This window comes from Equus przewalskii, chromosome 11 (genome assembly GCF_037783145.1).
Source record: "Equus przewalskii isolate Varuska chromosome 11, EquPr2, whole genome shotgun sequence".
NCBI lineage: Eukaryota > Metazoa > Chordata > Mammalia > Perissodactyla > Equidae > Equus > Equus przewalskii.
Genome location: NC_091841.1, coordinates 28,653,149 through 28,670,787, shown reverse-complemented (window position 1 = coordinate 28,670,787; position 17,639 = coordinate 28,653,149). Strand labels below are relative to the sequence as shown.

General features: G+C 46.0%; 1 protein-coding gene across 7 annotated transcripts in view; it reads left to right on the top strand.

Moving 5' to 3' along the window:
* CHKA (choline kinase alpha) overlaps positions 1-17,639 on the top strand; it is a 52,356-nt gene that overhangs the window by 11,500 nt on the left and 23,217 nt on the right. For 2 of the 7 annotated variants that reach the window (XM_070564337.1, XM_070564340.1), the window contains exon 2: positions 5,387-5,498. In XM_070564337.1, the coding sequence (XP_070420438.1) occupies positions 5,387-5,498 (112 nt within the window). Of the gene's footprint in view, positions 1-112; positions 426-5,386; positions 5,499-15,038; positions 15,069-16,119; positions 16,174-17,639 lie in introns of those variants that run through there. The other 5 variants (XM_070564338.1, XM_008520706.2, XM_070564341.1 and 2 more) reach the window with 5 other exon arrangements.

Sequence of the window (17,639 nt, the reverse complement as noted above, 5' to 3'; positions counted from 1 at the left end):
TGGCTTTTTTCTAGGTGGTTTCTCCCAGTCTGGGTCATCTGTGACAGTGACCTTCTTTCATTTATTTTGACTGTCACTAAAAAATAATCGATGGTCCACTTCCATCCACTAGAGCAGATTGCGCAACAGAGGCCCAGTGGAAGAAGTGAAGGACGTCCAGGTCGCGCCTCGCGTCTGGCCGAGCCGGCCTGCCTGCCTTCTGTAGGAGGCCAGAGCTGAACTTAGCAGGGGGTTACGCAACGTGGAACAGTGCTCCGTCTGTTTGCTCTTGCTCTGGGCCGAGCTTTCAAGAGTGTGTGACGGGAAGGAAAACGAGGCTTTTCACTGGTGTCGTGCCTGTCCTGTTGCTGGGTAGCTGGAAGCCTGTGCTGGCTGTGCCTGGATGCGACCGGGCGATTCCCAGAAGTCGAGAAGAAGGGTGCAGGGTACGCGGCTCCTTCCGTCTCCACACCTTCCATCTGCTTCGCGCTCCCTTTGGGCAGAGCCGGGCCTTGGGCTCCCTGCCTTTCTGTTCCTCCTCCCTGGGCTGGACAGCTCATTCGCCTCTGGGGAAATAAGTCCCTACTCTCGCAGCGGTTGCCAGATACTCGTGATTGCTTATCTTTTAAATCAGCTATTAAAAATATTCTTCAATAGGACTTTATTTACATCCGGGAGACTTTGTTTCTGTAGAAGCACGTTCCAGTTTTTGAATTGGTTAAGAAAAAGTCTTTACATAGGAAAAAAGTGATTTTTCTTCTTTTGGAAACAGCTTTGTTGAGCTGTAGTTAACACACCCTACCGTTCACCCATTTGAAGTGTGCGAGTCAGTGCTTTTTAGTGGGTCCACAGGTGGGTACAACCATCACCACTATCAATTTAGAACATTTTCATCATCACAGAAGGAAACCGTGTCCCTTTGATTTATTTTTTATTGAATAAACTTGACGTGTAACATTAAGTTTAAGGTGTACGGCGTGTTACTCTGGTTTGTTTATAGATTGTAATATGGTTGCCGATGTTGCTGTATTTATATTACATAATTACAGTACAACTATAGTAATTGTCTATATTCATTATCCTGTGCATTAGGTCTCTGTGGCTTAAACCCTGTCCCTTTAGCCCCCTCCTGCCCAGGACCCCCAGGACCCCTCTGCTGGCCTAGGCACGCACTCATCTAGTTTCTGTCTCTGTAGATTTCCTTGTTGTGGACATTTCGTGTGAATGGAATCATATCATTTGTGGTCTTTTGTGGCTGACTTCTTTCACTTGGTGTAATGTTTTTAAGGTTCATCCATGTTGTAGCATGGATCAGTACTTCATTCTTTTTTTAAAAAATTGTGGGAAAATATATACAGCGTAAAATTTACCATTTTAACCACTTCTAAGCGTCCAGCTTAGTGGCCTCAGATATGCTCACGTTGAATGTTTTCGTCTTCCAGACTGACCCTCTGTGCCCGTTCCGCGCTCACTCCTCCTTCCTCCCTGGTAACCTCTGTTCTTCGAAGCCCTTTAGCTCCGTGGTCCCTGTTTCTAGTTATTCTGTGTGTGTCTCCTGGAATGTGGTGTATCCTCTCGATGTACAGCCCTGGTGACACCTTGATTTTACCCCATGAGACCTATTTTCTGGCATCTGAACTCCAGAACTGTAAGGGAATCTGTCTTATTTTAACCCACTAAGTTTGTGGCCATCTGTTCCAGCAGCCGTAGCAAGCAGAGACGTTGGTTTTGTGCAACTTTGTACAGACTAGTCCTTTTTTTTTTTTCCTTAAAGATTGGCACCTGAGCTAACAACTGTTGCCGATCTTCTTTTTTTTTTCCTGCTTTATCGCCCCAGATCCCCCCCACCCCAGTACATAGTTGTGTATTTTTAGTTGTAGGTCCTTCTAGTTGTGGCATGTGGGACGCCACCTCAACATGGCCTGATGAGCGGTGCCATGTCCGCGCCCAGGATCTGAACCGGCAAAACCCTGGGCCGCCGAAGCAGAGCGCGCGAACTTAACCACTAGGCTGCGGGGCCGGCCCCCAGACTAGTCCTGATCGAGAGCTCTCGTGGTTGACTTTGGGGTGATCACAGCACCTACTCCGCATGGCACGTGGTGATCTCGTGCTTTGTCTCGTCTCTCACGGCATCAGAGTTAAAAGCAAGGACTCTGGAGCCAGACACCTGCATTTGGATCCTGGCTCAGCTACTTCCTCGCCGTGTGCCACGATTTCCCCATCTGTGAAATGGAGGCAATACCAGCCTCCACCCTGTGGATTATTGGGAGGGTGAAATGAGCTCATCCTTGCCGCGTACTCAGAATGCCGCAGCACCAGGGCTCTGTGACCCGGCTGTTACAATGCCTGAATTAGTACTAGTCTTGAACAGAGGAGGGAACTTGAGGGTCAGAGAGGTTCAATGAGGTGCTCAGGATTACACAGCTACTAAGTGGCCGAATCGGGGTCTGAATCCCTGGCTCCCGGGCTCTGAAGCCAGTGGTCTTTCTCTTTGCTGTCGCCTTCCCCCAGGAGGTGAGACTGTCCCTTAGGAGCTGCCAGTCTGATTAGGGAGCCAAGACTAAGCCACCAAAGCTGTTAGAGAACAATGTCAGACAGGCACTCATCAAACATAACCGGGAGGACTTTGGAGAAGGGGGACGGGGACAGAAGTGCTGCTGGGTATTGTCATTTTCAGAAAGTCTGTTGAGCATCCACCATCAGGGGCCACGGGCCTTGCGGGTGGAAGTAGGCATTGCCCCTGCCTTCACCGAGCTAGTGCAGAAGACAGCAGAACTTCCTTCAAGTTGGACTTTGAACTTGGTCTTAAACAGTGGGCAGTTTTTAGATGGCAGAGAAGGGTGGGGAGGAGTTTCCAGATTGGAAGGACATGAGTAGGTGGATGCAGTGATAACCTGTATCACTTAGTACCAGGTTTGGCCGCTTATAACAGAAAAGCCCAGAGTAACAGTGACTTAAACGGCCCAGACATTTATTTCCCTCTGGTGTTAAAGAGGTCCAGAAGTAGCCGTGCCAGGCAAGTGTGGCACTCCACGGGCTAATGGGGATGCGGGCTCCGTCAGCTCAGCGCTCTGCCGTTCCTAGGATGTGGCCCTTATTCTCACAGTCTGAGAAGCTGCTTATGCTCTGGCCGTGTGTGCCAGTAAAATCCCTGGCAAGAAAATGGAAACCACACTAGGTATTTCAACATAGAGAATTTAGTGGAAGGAACTGGGTGAGCAGGTGCTGGAGAAGTGGGAGAGCGAAAGGGAGCGCAAGAACGATTAAAGTAAGAACTGCAGAAGCAGCCCCACCGCTGTGGCTGGGGAAGGCGAGGGAAGATTGGGGTTATGGGAACCTGGAAGCTCAGGGAGGGGCCCCCGGAGCTGGGACCCTGACCTCTGGGGAGAGGGCACTGGTTGGCAGTCCTGGCATCTCGAACTTGAGAAGTGCCCCTGTGGAGCTGGGCGCTCTGGGCTGGTGCCCCTGAGAGGGCTCCATGAGGCTGGTTCTGGGGTTCCCCAAAGAAGTGGGGACTGGAACAGCTGCCGTTGCTGGGCGGCCACGTTGCTGCTGTAGGACGCGGACAGGAACAGCCGGCAAACCCACCTTCCTCCTCCTCCTCCTCCTTGCAGCCTCCCTCCGGTGCCCCGCTGGCAGGACCTTGCTGGGAGTAATTGATAAAGGAGGGCGGTAAGAGGCGAGTGCCAGCCCAGCATCACAACAGAAAACCGAAGGGTGGGTCTAGAGCTCGGGGACGGGAGGTTAGCAGTTGACGCACCTTCTCCTGAGGAGGACTGGGAAGGAAGGGGGGAGCACAGCGTGTCTTAAATTGATTCCCAAAGTCCCACAAACACTTGCTTTTGCATTTCTTTGCCAGCACTTGGTCGCACGGGCACCCCTAGCTGTGAAGGCAGCTGGTAAGTGGAATCTTGCTGCTGGGCACACTGCTGCCTGAAGACAGCCCAGGTTCTCTTTCCAGGGCAGGGAGGAGAATGTCTGTCAGGAGCAGGACTTTCAAAATGGTTCCGCTGACCTTAATATAGCAACATTAACCAACCTTCAGGTTAAAACTTCCCCCGTTCTCTCTCCTCTCCACGCGAATTAGCCCATTTCTCTTGGTCTGTGTTTCTTGGCAGGGCTTGCCAGCATGTGCTCACGATCCGTGTCCCATTGGGCACCTGGGGATGTGAATTAGCTCTCTATTTGAGCCTCTCTTTGGGAGCGTAGCTTGCCTGGACCGACTGTTTGTGGATGGGACCGTGAAAGAGGCTGCTGGCTCCTGTGACTGGGGAACTTCATGCTAGAAAACTGATGTCTGCTGTCTTCATTACAGCGGAAGTTTCTCGAAGGCTGGGGCCAGAGCGTACTTCAGTTTTGGGTTACCCTAGCTTCCGGCGTCGTGCTTTGCTTATGTAATAGTTCCTTAAGATTTATTGACTAGATGAGGACAGGATTTAGGGACTCTGAAGTCTGCTACAGATGAGCCTCTTGTCTGTCGTTCCTCCTTGTGTAGGATAGCGTGCTCCTTCATTGAACTCCAGTCCCTGCATGAACTCACCTTCCTCTGTACCTGACCATTTCCAACCCAGGCAGGCGACTTGGCCCCAAGGCTATTTCTTTCCTGTTTAAGTGACCTCTGTAACTTCTGGCTCGTCTTTGGTAGTCAGAGTGGAAGGTCTGTCATTTCCTCCGAAAGCTCCAAGAACTGGTTAATGTTGCAAGGTTTTTGAAAAGGCTGCTTGTCAAAATCGGTTGAGAAATGTTTACTACATTGGCGTGGAAGGGGTGGATTTTGGAACTGTATTTCAAGTGGAAAGTCCTGGAGGAGGGGGTTTAGGTATCGCTCCAGGATTTTAACCTGGTAATTATGGGAAAATAGTGGAAATTTTGGATCATAGAAGAACTGGGTTTAAAGGCATTTTCCCCCGTTCACTGTGCTGCAGGGAGCTCTCCTGGGTCCCTGTCATTCTCTGGGATTCCCCCGTTAACTGTGCTGCAGGGAGCTCTCCTGGGTCCCTGTCATTCTCTGGGATTCCCCCGTTCACTGTGCTGCACGGAGCTCTCCTGGGTCCCTGTCATTCTCTGGGATTCCCCCGTTCACTGTGCTGCACAGAGCTCTCCTGTCCCTGTCATTCTCTGGGGCAGACGCCACGCGCAGGTGCACACATGCAATTTAAAGACCTCTCCCCCAACACCAATCTAGAAGGACAGATTGGGAACTTGCCTGTTTTTAATGTGACTCCTGGCATTGATCTGAAAGCTGTGGAGTTAATCATTTCTGTTGCAAGTAGTCTCCTACGAGAATAGATGAAGACACAGACTCCAACAGGTCTTGTGGCGTCCTGACTTCTCATCCACAGTTATCCGGAAAGAGTGATTCACTTACTTGCAAAACAGGTGCTCACTGTCCTCTTATTTCCGACAGAGGTGGCCTCAGTAACATGCTGTTCCAGTGCTCCCTACCCGACACTCTGGCCACCATTGGTGACGAGCCTCGGAAAGTGCTCCTGCGGCTGTACGGCGCGATCCTAAAGATGGTGAGTTCGTAGGCTGCTTGGGGACGGGAGGGACCTGTTGGCACTTTTAATCCTCTTTCCTGAATTACCTGGGAAGAGATTTTAAATACTTTAGCGGTGTTATTAAAGCTATTTAATCTATTGCTTTTGTTTTAATTGGGCTGCACAACTTGGTTTTTTGTTTATGTTCTAAGTGAATTCCTGTTTTTACTTATTATTTCTCAGTAAACTAGTACAAATATTCTTAGCTTTATATCCAGAGAAAGTATAATGTTGGTTAAATCTTTGATAGTACTTGATGATGCTCAGATTATCCACACATTGAAATTTTCAGCTCAGACTTAGGTTGTAAAATTCTAATACGGAGAAAGTATTATTTTTATAGCATGATCAACAAAAAGTTGCAGGCTAGTCTCAGTGGACAAAGTGCAATTTCAGTGAAACTGAATTTATTAATTCCCTCCTGGTAAGATTTCTTTAAAACTGAATTTGTTAGATTTGTAATCTTTCTAAATTTTTATATTACTTAAATAATTGAATCTAATTTTCAATTAAAGTGTCTTACTTGTTGAATTGTCTTAACCACTTATAGAATATCCTAAATGTCTAGATTTTTTTATTTTTATTTTTTTTACTATTTATACCATGTTTTACTGCCCACACATAGAAATGTTTGGTCAATATATTTCTGTGGTAGAATGTTGATACCGTTTAAATCTTCTATGGAAGGGCCCCTTTTTATCTTCACGAAATAAAGGATAGTTTTCTGACTTCAGTTTTTTAAAGGCTAGTCTGTTTCAGCTTGATCTAAGAGGCAGGTCATGTCGATAGCTAGGAGAGTTCAATTCTGTGTTTAGAAATATCAAAGTTAAAATTGGCACCCTATATGTTAATTCATTAGAAGGTTGTCCTAATGTGACGGAACCTTTGACTGAGTAGTTTTCCCTTGGCCTGTCGAGTTGTGAAAGTGGTCAGGATCTGAAAGTGTCGGCAACAAGTTAGCGTGTTCGAGGTCGTGTGTACTTTACTGAGGGAACCTGAGGCCCCTTTGTCGTTAGGTACACATAGCTGCCTTCCACCCGACCCTGAGCCCTTCCTGGTAATACTCACGGGGCAAAAGTTCTTGTGTTCACCATGCAGTTTGGTTTCTCTATTTAAAAACCAAGTTGCAGTTTCAAACCACCGTTTTTGAAATACCCAATTAGTGTCTTTTCGGCACTTTTGATGAATTCAGACTTTAGCGTTTTTTTTTTTTTTTTGAGGCCTTTGACATTCTTTAACAATCAAATCCCACTTCTGTTCATTTATTTTGTGTGCTTTCATTTAAGCGGTACTTTTTAAATACTTTAATAACCAGCTGCTGGAATTTCATGTGATATCAGACTCTTGTTTGAATCTGATTTATGAGGCTTTCGTTTCTATTTCTAACTTAAATAGGAGCGTTTTAAACGTGCCCTGTGTGCTCCTCCAGGCACTGGAGTAAGCTGGCTGTCAGGCCCTGTGCTCCCTCTAGAGCCGCAGTGCCATGAGCGAGGCGAGGGCCATGCTCCGGATCTGTGCTCTCCAGGATGCTGGTCGCCAGCCGCATAGGACTGTCGAATGCTTGAAATGCGGCAAGGGCAACGAGGCACGGAATTTTAAATTTTATTTAATTTTAATTGAAACAGTCCCATGTAGTGGTGGTTCCCGCATTGGACAGCACAGCTCTAGAGTGTGCAGTGTTCCTGGACAGGTAAATTAGTAAAAGCCAGCTACAAGACAGCCTGTGACTTAGTCGTTATCTTCTCCCCGAAGAAAGACCCACTATACGTAGTTAATATTTTGTCCTTTTTTCAATTTTAGCAGTCCAGAATTATTACCTGACAGTACTTAAGTGTAATAGAAATGTCTGGGTATAGAATTTGTTTTAACAGAATTCTATGTCCCTATTTATTTTTAAGAAAGAATGAAAAAGACTGTTGGGTAACTCAGAAAATTAAGTAGCGGAATACCTGAAGCCATTTAAAATGGAATGAACTCTTACCAGACTAATAGAATGGCGTATGTTTCACATACAATTCTAATTTGTAGGGGGACACACTACATTTAGCTTCCTGATCATATTTTTATTAGGCAAACGTTAGTTTCCATTCCTGAAACTACGTCTGCTGATGAAAGGTAGAAGCTGTGTTTGGAAGCGTGGTGGATAGAAAGGGGATGAGCAGCTGGCTAGACAGGTGATGCGCAAGTGTCTGACAATTCCACAGTTGATTTATTAGACAATAAACATATTTTTGTTGGAAAAAAGCTGTTCCTTTGTTTCAGAGGTGGGAATCTATATTTTCAATATATTTACTCGGTTGAATCTTTAGTTCAAGTATACTTTTTTGGTTGACGTTTGAACTCAGTAATACTAAAAACCTAAAATCTAAATACCTTTAAGTATTAAATCTAATATGTACATTGAAATATTTTGGCCCCAAATTTAAATATTTTTGGTTCCCAAGTTTTTCAGGGTTTAGCAGGAGCGCTTGTTGCCAGTTCCAATTTCAGACATCGACGGCCATTGCAGACTGTTGGTCACTGTGAACACATTGACAACATGAGGAGGGGACCCAGATTCGGGGACTGAAAGGTGGCTGCCGTGAGAGAGAAGGGAGGTAGGGGCAGAGATGCCGGGGCCTGTAGAGGGGAGCCAGGCGGTGGTTGCTCTGTGCTTTAAAAGTTGAGCTGTCACAGCACTGTGCCAAGGATCTTACTGTCAATTTAAGTTCCTTTTCAAATAATTTCAACTCAGTTTGGAAATACCTGTTATTTTTTTGCTGGGGCACAGGTGCCATCATATTGCTGGTTTACGATCAGCTCTCTGAATCTGACCTATAATGAAAGGAGGGACGTTTATGATGTACAATGAGGCTTTTGTTTCCAGCGAAACAAAAAAAACTGCCAGAATTGATAGTAGCTTGTCAGGATTTGTATGAATTAAGAGATGTGGCTGAACAAATATGGAGCCCAAATCATAAATCACAGTACTTTCATAAATGGGTGGATTAAAGACAGAATTAAATATAGTGCCATTCAAATGGCATGCTTTCCTTCTTTTTATTCTGTTTGGGAGGAAAGCGCACACGTCCCTCTGCACGTATGTGCCTTTATACAGATGTAGCCGGTATCCTCTAGGTTGGCTGTGTAAACACAGGCAGGTGTAGCATCCTTCGAGGTGGGTTAGAATCGTTCTCCTTCTTTGAAAAGTGTTAGTTGAATTTTTTACCTCTGTGAGACTCAAAGACTAAGTAGCAACATTCCTTTGATTGACAGGCATTTGCAAGTGACTTGGTTTCAAATACTTAGAAGCGTCTCAACTTTCTCCATCTTGATGTTGTGAGACGTCTGACTTCCTTATGTCCTTGGTGGCAGTGAAATGACCGCCGTTTGGTGCAGCTCACTAAGGGTGAGGTACAGAAAGCTGGGGAAAACCTCCTGACTGGGTGGAGGCCCCCAGTGTCTCTCTCACGAACAGCTGCGCTTCCAGCCCCTGTTTCTCTACGATGAGCCATAAGCACACCTCCTCACTGCGTCCTGGAGGTTTGCTTAGGATTCGTGTTAACTTTAGAGGGCTTATGAAAAGCCCTGTGCTGGGGAAGAATGGGTCCTTTTGAGAACATGAGCAAGATAACACACACACAGCTTTGAAAAACAGCTGTTCAGTATTTCTAGGAAATTATTACATAAAAAAAGTGTAATTTAGTGTCTTTCACACAGGCTAGCTTTCGTTTTAACGAGGAGGTTATTTTCCTTAGCTGCATAGACAAGGAAAACCAAATTCAACTCTAAAAGTTCCCCTAACTGAAGTAGGAGAGTTGAAGAGACGTTTCGAGAAGTCCTTGTTGAGCCTTTGCCATTGTGGAAAGAGATGTAATTGCTAGAAGCGAGCTTGAAACGATAAAATTAGCTGTAAATGTAACCTGATTTTTTTCCTTTCTGATACTGGGAAGCGCATGAGGTCGGCCGCGTCCGGTAGCAGCCTTTTCAAAGAAGCAAGTTTGGCTGATTACAAATAACCAGTTTGCTTATTTATCATGAATTGAGGAAGACACAGTGTCAGTACGTATTGTTCATTCGGTGTAACCTGTGCCAGTTGGCAGGAGTGTCAGAGGAGCGCTTTGTCCCTTCCTCCGTCAGAACGGCGCTCCGTGTTGGCCGGGCCCTTCTGTGCATGAATGGAGAGGTCTGGCCTCACTGTTTTGAACCGTCTCACAGGCATGAACGTTTATCGTACACATCAACGATCACTCGAGTGTTGTCCTGGAAAATGTTTTGTTTTTCGAGTAATAGAAGGCTAATATTAGTGCTTGTTTGAGTACTAACTGTAATAAAATTAAAGGCATCAAGGCACAACGCAGATATGTGTTAGTGATTCAAAAGATGAAAATTGGGGACACGGTCTTTTTTGAATTGAGAAAACAAAACATCTCTTCCTTGTTTTCTCTTAACCCCAGTTTAATTAGAAATTAAGCCACACTATAATATAAAATACGGAACAGCCCGTAGATAGTTAATATTCAGCTATGGGCTGCTGACAAACATTTCTTTCTGGAACAAGGTCACACTGACTGTGCAGACAGTAGGCCTGCTCGCTCACGAAGAGCCCTGCTTTGTCCCCAGAGACCGTGAGCGCGTGTCCCTGGTAACTGAGCACTGAATTCTGTGTTTTTTCTCACTGTATTAGGGTCCTCCTGAGTTCAAGTTGTTTTGTCTACTCTGCTTTAAAAAATATCCCCTGGTATGCTGAGTATGATATAATCATGTCTATTTTCTAAGGTAGTCAAAACTTCCTTCTCAGAAGTAAAACATTTTCCCAGTATTGCGTGTTCCCCTTTGCTCTAAGCTAGTATTTCTTCAGTTAATACTCTCCAGTGATAGTGGCCAAATTACTCTCTATAGTCCTTCCATACCTGCTTTGGTGCCTTCTTTTGGTAACTAAGTAAACCACAGACTACTGTGTCTAATTTTGACATATGCAAAGTGTCTTTGTCTTGCTGGTCTTAAATGTTTGGGATTTACAGCATGAAGCCAGTACAGATTTCTGGTCCTTGAACGCTGGTGTGGCCACAGCCCACCCCTCTTGGGAAGAAATGTCTGTGCGTTGGGAGGCGTGAAGGGCGATGGGGGCAATGTGCCACTTTAGCTGTCTGTGCATGTGTTCTCTGCTGCAGGCTTGTCCATGCGATCGTGCCTGGAGCACCCTGGTTTCCAGGTGACAGACACGATTCACGGTATAGTATGAGTCTCTGAAGCTGGAGCATTCTCTACAGCTTTAATGTCCTTCATTTTGTTCTTGGTTTCAAGAAATGCTTTTTAAAAAGAAACTTGTAATGCTTTTGTTAAGTAGCACCAGCTACGGTTTGTGCTGTGCTTACAGAGGTACAGTGAATGAGATTTCACAATGTTATATATTGAATATATATCACTTTTTGTTTTGGGGGGCTTTTTTTGCTGTTTTGTTTTTTTTTTTTTTTGTCCAAGACAAATCAGATCCCTTCCTTCTGTTTCCTCAGTAGAAAATGACAAACGTTTAGTAATTTAAAAAAATTTATGGGCCTCAACCTGAAAATCTAATTGAAGTATTTCGCTTTTCCTTCCTTCATTCTGCTTTCAGTGTTAGGAAAACACCGTGCTATATTGGCATTGTGGTCAGAGTTAGAAACACTTTCTTCTTCGTCCTTATCGAGTGGCATCCTTTTTCGTGTCCTGGCCGTCCCTGAGACCTCTGTGAACTTCGGCAGTCCTGATTCCGTGTGTCAGCCTACACAGGCGGGACGAGCCAGGGCTCGCTTCCTGGAGACACGTTGCTTGCGAGTCAGCCCCTGGGTGCTTGTGCTGTCCTTGCTTCGCCCTGAGAGTCTCGCGGAAGCAGGTGCCCCTGGCGCCAACATGGAGTTTGAGAAGGTCCTGACAGGAGCAGCCTTTACCTGGCCTTCCACTCGCCTGTCTTTCTGCCGATTTGTCTATCTAGAGCCTTTTAGAAGTTCAAGTCTCTTGTTCATGTTCATCAAGTCATTTGATCTTGGCAAAGTTCAAAAAGATCAAATTGTTCTAGAATGTTCCTTGGGATAGTTGAAGATACTCTGGACACTACCATAAAGTGTTAGAAATCATTTGTTTAAATTCTTGTAATTTGTACGTGCTCATTAGATAATCACATAAGCTGTGCTTTAAATCATTGCCTTGTGATCTCTGCAGAATATTTTCAGAAAATACTACAAGATACCATACAAGCAATAAATACAGAATGGTTTCACAGAAATCAGGGAGAAGGAGAGTTAGGGTCTGTGATGACGTTGAAAAGAGAATGAACTTCCGGATGTTAGTGGAAAGAGCTGCATGACTACTGTACGCTCTGTGGAGTCGTGATTCTCACACTTTCCCGGGCCAGCTTACCTGAGCGATGGAACAGGGTCTCGTGATGACAAGGGATGGTGACAGGTGCCACCCTGTGTTGAGCATCGTCTGTCTCCTGGAGAGTCGAGAGTGGTCAGATGACCAGGGTGGATCTTCGAAGTCTTCAGAGTCACAGGCTACCCGGCAAGGAAGCCTGTGTCACCCCTGGGCCCGTGAGTCTCCCGGGGACTGAGCATTCGAGTAGGGTGGCACAGCGTTATTCTTGGGTGAGTGCGGGTGGTCTGGGACTTGCTCGGGACTCGGCTCATGAGGACAGTTCCAGGTTAGTGGAGAGTTGGAGGCCTTCCTGGACCAAAGCTTAGATGCCCTGTGAGTTGTCTAGCCAGCATTTGGGTTGTTCTTTCTTAATCACTCACTATGGATCCCAAAGTGCTTTTAAAAGGCCACAACCAACTTACTCTTCATAGAGCCTTTAAAAGAGACAACAGCTGAATGATCCAGTGAGTTCTTTTTTGGTGGGGAAGGGCTGGTGGAAAGACAATGTCCTCCATGTTTCTGTAAAGCCCTCTTATTTGTATCTTTTTATTTCTGTAGCCGCCATTATATTTAACGTAGTGGCTACTTCTTTATTATAACATTTTCTGTAATTGATGGTGGTTTGATTTCTTAATTAGCCTTTCCAATCAATTCCGCTCTTGATGACGCCATTCTTTGTCGCTGACTCCTGGCTTTCCCGGCCCGTCTCGCGGGTGGCTCTGCCTCGCGGATCTTGTATAGGACGCTGTTCACTCGAGTGCGTTTTGCTCATCTTAGCCCCTAAAGTTGTCTTACTACCTTTTCATTTTTATTTTCTTTTCAAAGCGTGAAATAGAACATTTTGAAAACTAACATATTCATAGAGTTGGGTGTCTCCTTAAGCATGTTTGATGCATTCTTCTTGGGTGTTGAGATTTCAGTTTATTTTAGAACCTGTTGTCTGATGGAGAGTTTGAGCTGTTACAGAGGTGGAGGAGAAGGGTGTAATGAGCCCAGGGCCCAGAACCCACCTTTCCTCTGACCAGTCTTCTTTCCCCTTCACTCTCCTCATTCGCCAGGGTTGTTCCAAAGTAAATTCCAGACTTCATGGTATTTGTTCCATGAATGTTTCAATCTGTGTCTGTAGAAGGTGATTTTAAAAAAACACAGCCATGATAACGTTTACATCAAAAATTTCTAATAATTATTTAATACTAAATAACAAGTGTTCAAATTTCAAATAACTGTAAAAAGTTTTGTTTTATAACTTAAGAAAGTTAATTTTCATTAATATGCAAGTTAGTTCACGAAAAATTTGGAGTCATGTTAAGTATTTGCACGATATAGTTTAATGTCTGCTTTGAATAAATATGTGCCTCTGAAGTAAGATCCCACAGATTCCAAGATATATTTTATTTCCTGTCTTCCTGGACTAGAACGTTCTCTAGCCTCTTTCTTGGCAGTACGAGTCCCTGTCCTCTTGGCTCCCCACAGGGAGGCCTCTTCTCTCGCCTTCTCTTGACGTCTTGTTGCTTCGAGATTTCCTGGAGTTCCTCTTCTTGTTGACAGGATTGAGGGCACCCGAACATTCTGTACTGAGGAAACAGAACAGAGGGCTGACTGTGGCAGAAGTCCATCTTGCCTTCATGGTGGTGCTCTCATGGGATCAGTAATGCATTTGTTTGGGGGTGGAACGGAGCGGGCAGGGGTGGGCAAATTACTAACGGAATCCATTCCCACTTAATGGTGCTAATATGTTCAAAAGGAATGGCCTTGGGAACTAAGCCAATCTCTAACTTTGGACGAATTGACTTGCTTTTGAGAACACCATTGGATGAGGGAAAGGGACTTCTGTTGGCTAAATAACCCATTAACTGTATCTCCCTAAGAAGATACAGTGGGAGTAATAACAGCATAGGAATAACCATAGTCATTTAGAATCTTGTACAGGTCAAATCCCGTTACAACAGATTTCAGTAGGATATCCAAATTCCTTATTTGTCTTAAAGCTTTTCCTACAAAGTATCAGTATGCAATATATCAGATTATAGAACTTTTTTTGTTCTTAACTTTCCTCGGGGAGAAAAAAAACACAAGAAAGCTTTGATGTTTGGGGGATGTTTCAGCCCCACTCAGCATTCTAATGAACACCATAGCCGGTCTTCCCACTGCCAGGGTCGAGGATGTGAGTTTGCCATGGCCACTCGGCTCTGGCCCCCTCACTTGCTCCCTGAGCTGGCCTGCCTTGACTTCACAGCGATGGTGTTCATTTTTCGTGCCGTCCAGAAAGTATGGTGAGCACCAGCATCTGCTTGGTACTTTGGACGGATACTAACAATAAATAAAAGATGGATCCTATTCATTAGGAACTTGTGGGCCACTGGGGAGAGGAGACAACTAAAGTGTGAGTTTAGGGACTGGCCCCGTGGAGTAGTGGTTAAGTATGGCATGCCCTGCTTCGGCAGCCCAGGTTCGCAGGTTCGGATCCTGGGTGTGGACCTATACCACTTGTCAGCCATGCTGTGGTGGCGACCCACATATAAAGTGGAGGAAGATTGGCACAGATGTTAGCTCAGGGCTAATCGTCCTCAGCAAAAAAAGAGGAAGATTGGCAACAGATCTTAGCTCAGGGCTAATCTTCCTCAGGGGGAAAAAAAAAGATGGAGTGAAGCTCCTTCTTTATGATAATGGGGTTTGTCATATCATATATGTCAAACCATCAGCAAGGGTCTGAAAGGGTTTTTGTAGTATTTTGATTTTTGTAGCTTTCATTGTAACGGGATTTAACCTGTAGCATCTTTTCATCAGAGAAATGCAGATGACACCAACGAAAATATGATATACCCCCCATTTATACTTTCTGTACTTTGTACAAAATGTACTTAACTGTATGTTAAAGATATTACTGAATATGTCTAAGTGCAAGCCTTTTGCAGATAGTTTATGAACGTGGATGTTTATTTTGTTTATCTTTGTATTGAGTAAGCTAGAACATATGCTGTTTATACAAAACACGCATTAAAACGTCTGTGGAATGTTATTTCCGTGTGTGATGGATGAGAGTGGCCGCTTTAAATCACTGGGTTTGTTGAACGGTGCTAGCATAGCTGGTGTTGCTTAACGTGGCATTTTTTTTCCTGTCCACACTTTCCACCCTTGGTACAGGTATTTTTGATAAAGCTGTGGAATGGAAAGGTATGTTTTTCTTGGGGTGTTCAAGCATCTTTTGCCTTAAATTTTTTAAAGAGCTTCCTTTATGGGCCTTCCTTCTGTGTCTGGCTTAAGCAGACTTAGTTTAATTGTAGCAAATAACATATTTCTAGGGGCAGTATTTGGGTATAAAATTGTGACATGACACTTAAGTTTCTGCCTTGCTTTTCCCCGCCCCTGGGTTAAAGATAGTAGGAGGGTTTTTAAAGCATTCGGGGTGGGGGTTGCTTTTAAAAGATAAGGTCCATGCCATGAAGAGAGAACAGAGCCCAAGAGTTGCTTTTGGTAGTTAATGATTTGGTAGTTAATGATCTAGTTGTTAATGCTAGAATCCTGGTTGCCAGTGATTTGCAATTTCATTGAGGAAAGTGCTGTAAAAGTATCCCTTAATATATGCTTCTATGAAATAAGTTTAGGGACCTTATTAAGTTCGCACCGTCCTCTCTTTGGTGGAGGAGGAATTCCGATTGAGCTCGCGATGGGCGGAAGGCACAGGGCCAGTCTGTGAAGGGGGCCAGCTGGTGCCTGCAGGCTCTGCCCCAGTCCCACCTGCGAGAGGCTTTCTTCCCTGTCGGGGCTCCGTGCTGCCCATGGCTGGCACGGGCCTGGGTGCGCTCCATGTTCCGGCAGGAAGAAAGCCGTCCTTAGGATAGTGTTGACTTGACAGAACCATCTAGCTAAATTGGAGAGACTCAACCTGACCATTTGGCTGATAGGAAAAGCACTTCTATTGGCTTTCCTCGCACAATGAAATTGTGACAAGGTATACGGGGATGGTTGTGAGGGGCACCGCTCTCTGGTCTCGGCAGCACGCCCCTTTTCTCGTACAGACATGAAGTGGCTCCTCAAGTGTCAGTGCTAGTGCTGGACACTGGGGGTGCCCTTCACACTGCTACCGCTGCCATCAGTGGGCTGTGAACCACTTCTTAAAGATCGGTGACGTTTTGTAAACCCTGACTGTTCTGGTGGTTGCAAAGTTAGTGTCTGCTTGGTGTTCCCCATCTCACCGGAAGTGTTTGCTTTTTCTCATTCGTAGAGGTCCTGTAATAAAGAGGGATCCGAACAAGCTCAGAAAGAAAATGAATTTCAAGTAAGTAATTGAGTCCATTCCGCATCTGTACAAGTGTCAACTGGCGTTAGCGACCTTGGGGCTCTGGTGTGGCAGGCCCCTTCCTTGCCCCTGGAGAGTCCGGTCTGTCTGTCGCAGAGCATGGGCTCTTGATAGATCGGGAGTCAGACCCGGTGAACAGTGGGTGTCCCAGTTCCTACTGAGAGCGTAGGGAGCTGACAGCGGTGTCTTCAGGGCGATCTAAACAGCATTTGGGTGCTAGGCAATGGCAGGTGGCGTCATGCTTGTGCATGATATTCTGATGTGGAGGCGATGTGGCTTTCGCTGCTGCTTCGTGGCTGTCCCTGCCCGGTTGTTTCAGTGGCCGCTGTTCCCTGGGACAAGTGGGAGAGCTTTTCCTCTGCACGGTGCCCAGGTCAGAAAGGCTTTTTAATAACGACGACATTGGAGTTCAAAGGGCCCACTTTCTGAAATGCACATTCAGAAGATCCTGAGGTTGAGAGCACTGATGTCCCCTCTTGAGGCTCAGAAGTGGGGGGTCCGGAGCAGTGGTCTCCTCTCTCTGGGGAGTGAACCACTTTGGAGCATACTCGCCCAGTGTATGCAGGTTTGTGTCTAAGGGGTGTGTGTGTGTGTGTGTGTGTGTATGTGTATGTACACACACACAACATAGAAAACGTGTCTACACACGGATTTTACTAACTGTCTACTAACTATTAAAATAATCAAGAGATAGAGACTGAAGAGGTGAGACCATCCAGGAGCAGCAGTGCTGCTGTGTTCCCCTCTCTCTCCAGGCTTGGTCTGCACGCGCCCTGCTCTGGAGGCCCTGGGCTAGAGCATCTTGAACTTGTGCTCACTGGGGTGACACTAGGTCATCGACTGGGAAGTGATTGCCATCCTGTTTTCAGCCGTTCTGAGCCCTTCCTGCATAGCCCTTTGTATGTCCCGGCAGTTGAAAATCTTGGATCCCTAGGACCTCCAGGATGCTAAATCCAGAGAAGATTTTCAGTTCTCGTTTTATCTTGACTTCTCAGCAGCATTTGACATGACCCCTGCCCTTTTTGAAATATTTCCTTCCCTACGGCAGCAGCAGCCGGAGACAGAGACACAAAGTAAAGATCTCTCCTTTCTCCTGAGTCTCCTTCCTAGGCTCGTCCTCCTGTCGTCTTCAGTGCTGGAATTGCCTGTGAGTCGGTCCGAGGCCCCCCTCCCATCCTGCGCTCTCTCCCCAGGCCCGCAGATCCAAACCCTGTGCTTGCATTTCTCCCGTAGGCCGGGGGTTCGAGGCTGAGGCCCACACCTCTGTGTGGAGCTGATGCCGTCCGCTACAGTCTCTCTGGGTGTCTCGCCAGGTCCACAGTGAAGCCGTGATCGCCTCTCCTCCCCGCAGCAGAGCCTGAACCCGCCCTGTCTGTGCAGGCTGGAAAGCCGGGGGTCACCTCTGCTGCTCTTCTCTCCCTCCCCCCACATCCAGACCGTGGGCT